The sequence below is a fragment of the Fukomys damarensis genome, unplaced genomic scaffold (genome assembly GCF_012274545.1).
Source record: "Fukomys damarensis isolate Sample0158 unplaced genomic scaffold, DMR_v1.0_HiC HiC_scaffold_32, whole genome shotgun sequence".
NCBI lineage: Eukaryota > Metazoa > Chordata > Mammalia > Rodentia > Bathyergidae > Fukomys > Fukomys damarensis.
In genome coordinates, this window is record NW_022900944.1 from 36,102,353 (window position 1) to 36,105,317 (window position 2,965).

The 2,965-nt window shown below is 42.2% G+C and overlaps 2 protein-coding genes across 6 annotated transcripts in view; one reads left to right on the forward strand and one right to left on the reverse strand.

Moving 5' to 3' along the window:
* Positions 1 to 2,965, forward strand: part of Znf821 (zinc finger protein 821) — a 27,261-nt gene that overhangs the window by 21,986 nt on the left and 2,310 nt on the right. For all 3 annotated transcript variants that reach the window (XM_033757891.1, XM_010644473.3, XM_010644472.3), the window contains 2 exons: positions 937 to 1,041; positions 2,130 to 2,296. In XM_033757891.1, coding sequence (XP_033613782.1) covers positions 937 to 1,041; positions 2,130 to 2,296 — 272 coding nt within the window. The remainder of the gene's footprint in view (positions 1 to 936; positions 1,042 to 2,129; positions 2,297 to 2,965) is intronic.
* Positions 1 to 2,965, reverse strand: part of Atxn1l (ataxin 1 like) — a 24,104-nt gene that overhangs the window by 6,524 nt on the left and 14,615 nt on the right. For all 3 annotated transcript variants that reach the window (XR_004514952.1, XR_784337.2, XR_784338.2), the window contains exon 3: positions 605 to 748. The gene's annotated coding sequence lies outside the window, so the exon portion shown is untranslated. The remainder of the gene's footprint in view (positions 1 to 604; positions 749 to 2,965) is intronic.

The window sequence follows — 2,965 nt, forward strand, 5'->3', positions numbered from 1 at the left end:
TAGAGCATGAGGCAAGTGAAAAATGGCTTTAAAAAAATTATTATTACTATTTTTTTTTTTTTTTTTGAGATAGGGTCTTGCTATGTAGTTCAGGCTAGTCCTGAACTATGTAACCTATGCTAACCTTAAGCTCACAGTGATCCTTCTGCCATGGCCTCCCAAGTGCTAGATTACAAGAATGTATGCCACCATGCCCGGCACAAATGGTTCCTCCTGGAATGTCCTGCCTTCTAATCATCCCTGATGTTTCTTACCTGTATATCACACTGTTTTTTGTTTTTTTTTTTTGGTACCGGGGATTGAACTCGGGTCTCCTTGTGCTTGTAAAGCAGGCGGTGGAACCACTGAGCTAAATCCCTGGCCCATATCACAGTCTTGATGGTCTTCCCAGCATTCATATAAAGCCTCTTCCTTCACAGCACCAGAACCCAGCCCTCAGATACAGCACAATCATACTGGCTTTTTCTACCCCGTACCTGCACCCATTTACAGCTATCTTTCCTCAAACTCCCCCATTTCCAGGCAGAACAGCCATCTTTGTAAACTGAAAGCTTACTTTCTAAAGTGTACTAGAAATATGCTTGCAAATTTGTCAAAATGTTACCTGAGGTGTATCACCTTCTCACTACATGGTTTCCTGAGGACTCCTTCAAGGAGCATGGCAGGAGAGATGCTAATCCTTTCCTGCAGTATTTCTTAGATAAAATAGCAACTCTCTGGGGCAGTCCTGTGTCCTCATGGCAAAAACCTTGGAGAAAATGAAGACGTAAACAAATTTAATTCCCTTTCAAACATTACTTTTTCTTCAGCCTATAATAGAAACCTAAGAATAACACATGACCTCAGGATGTGCTCCTTTTAACTCTGTTAAAAAGGTGGGAACAGGGAAGAGACTAGTGAAGTCTCTTCATGAATTGCTTGTTCATTAAATTACAGGTCACAGAGAATCTGAATTCGGACCCCTTGCTTGAACTCTGCCAGTGTCCCCTCTGTCAGCTAGACTGTGGGAGTCGGGAGCAGTTGATTGCTCATGTATACCAGGTATGGCATGGGGAACCACGAGCTCTGGAACCCAAGTGCTAGTGCCTGTTTATAGCCCAGATCCTGCATTGGCCTTTGCCTCTGGCTCCTGAAGCATCTTGGGTTTTTGCCTGCATAAGACTCCTCTCCAATTTTCAGAACTTCTTAGAGAGTAAGTGGGATTTGTTGGGAAAATAGGTCCCCAGGTGGACATAGTATAAAAATTAAGTGTCATAATTTTTTCTAAATTATTTAATACATATATTCAGTAGTGAAACAGAAACTAATGTATATTATTAATGAAGGCTTTTAAACAAAAAAATTTAATTGATATGTTTCTGAAATACCCGTGGAAATATAAACAGGGGAATCAGAATAATAGTCTTTTGTCTTGTTTACCCTAATCCAGCTGCAGGGCACCTGTGCCTTGTGATCCATATTGACAAGGTATCAATACACAGGCACAGAATAGCCTGGGTTATACAATTAGTTTGCAAGAAGTATTTCTTTTGAAGATTGTCTTCTAAAAGAATGAGGAAAGACGTATCAGTATTCACAGCCAGCTAGATTTGGCCTTCATCGCTTTCTTTTGTTTTTTGTTTTTTTTGTTTTTATTTTGAGACAGGGTCTTGCTATCTAGTTCATGCTGTCCTCAAACTCACTGTGTAACCCAGGCTGGCCTTGAACTTGTGGTGATCCTCCTGCCTTAGCCTCCTGAGTGCTGGCATTACAGGCATGCGTCACTGAAGTTTATCACTCTCTTAAAAAGCACTTGCTTACGTACACAGTGTGACCCAAAGAGAGCTAAAAATTCTGAACATGAATTCCTCTAGAATTCTGGAGCCCTACTGTTCTTCAGACCAGTCATTTGTCTCAGAATTTGGTCAGATTTCAAGGTAATCAAACAATAATTTGAACAATAATTTGAATGGGCAGATCTATCTCAAGGCCCACTAACACAATAAGCTGTGACTTTTCCAGGAGCTCTACAGAAAGAATAGTTGTAAGTCCCTGGTTCTGAAACTAAGGAAAGACATTTCTCTTAAAATAGTTGAGTACAAATTATCCTGGAGTAGTGAAAATTGACAAATTAAGGCTCTGTTTTACAGCATACTGCAGCAGTGGTGAGTGCCAAGAGCTATATGTGTCCTGTCTGTGGACGGGCCCTTAGCTCCCCAGGGTCATTGGGTCGGCACCTCCTAATCCACTCGGAGGACCAGCGGTCTAATTGTGCTGTGTGTGGAGCCCGTTTCACCAGCCATGCCACTTTTAACAGGTTAGCTGGGCACCTAAATCCTGTTGTTCTGGGAAGCAAGTTACTGGGTATGGGTTCTGCTTTCCCAAGTCAAAGCAAAGGCAAAGGATAGGTAATACAAAGCCAAGTGACACATGACTATTTGGATATGCAAGTAATGAGGTTAGGAAATACCACTTGGATGTCCCCAAAAGGAAGTGGATTCCCATTTCTTTCTTTATCTAAATATACTTTACTAGAAAGAGATGTAAAGAAGTACAAGATGCTTATAATAAAAGCATGAAGAAAAAAGTTGCAAGGTGCTTAGAGGAACCTGGTATAAGGACATAGTCTCCACTGGAAGACTGGAGCTCTGTGAACTGTCCTTATCCTGTTTGCCTGGTGCATAGTGCAGAGGCTGCCTTTCATGGGACAAGGTGAGGCAGTAAAAGTCCCCACCTCCAGGTCCCTGCATTTGCACTATAAGCCTGGCCCTGTACCACCACACGACTTCACATTATACAGGTTGATTTCTGGTGGGCTGCTGTGGCAGGTGGCTCAGTCTTTTATTCCAGGTAGGCTTTAAGATTTGATAGTCATCCTAGCCCCCCAAAAAGGATTTCCTAAGCATTAAAATGGACTTCTAGGGCCAGGGATTTAGCTCAGTGGCATTGCACCTACCTTCCAAGCACAAGGTCCCTGGTACTAGGA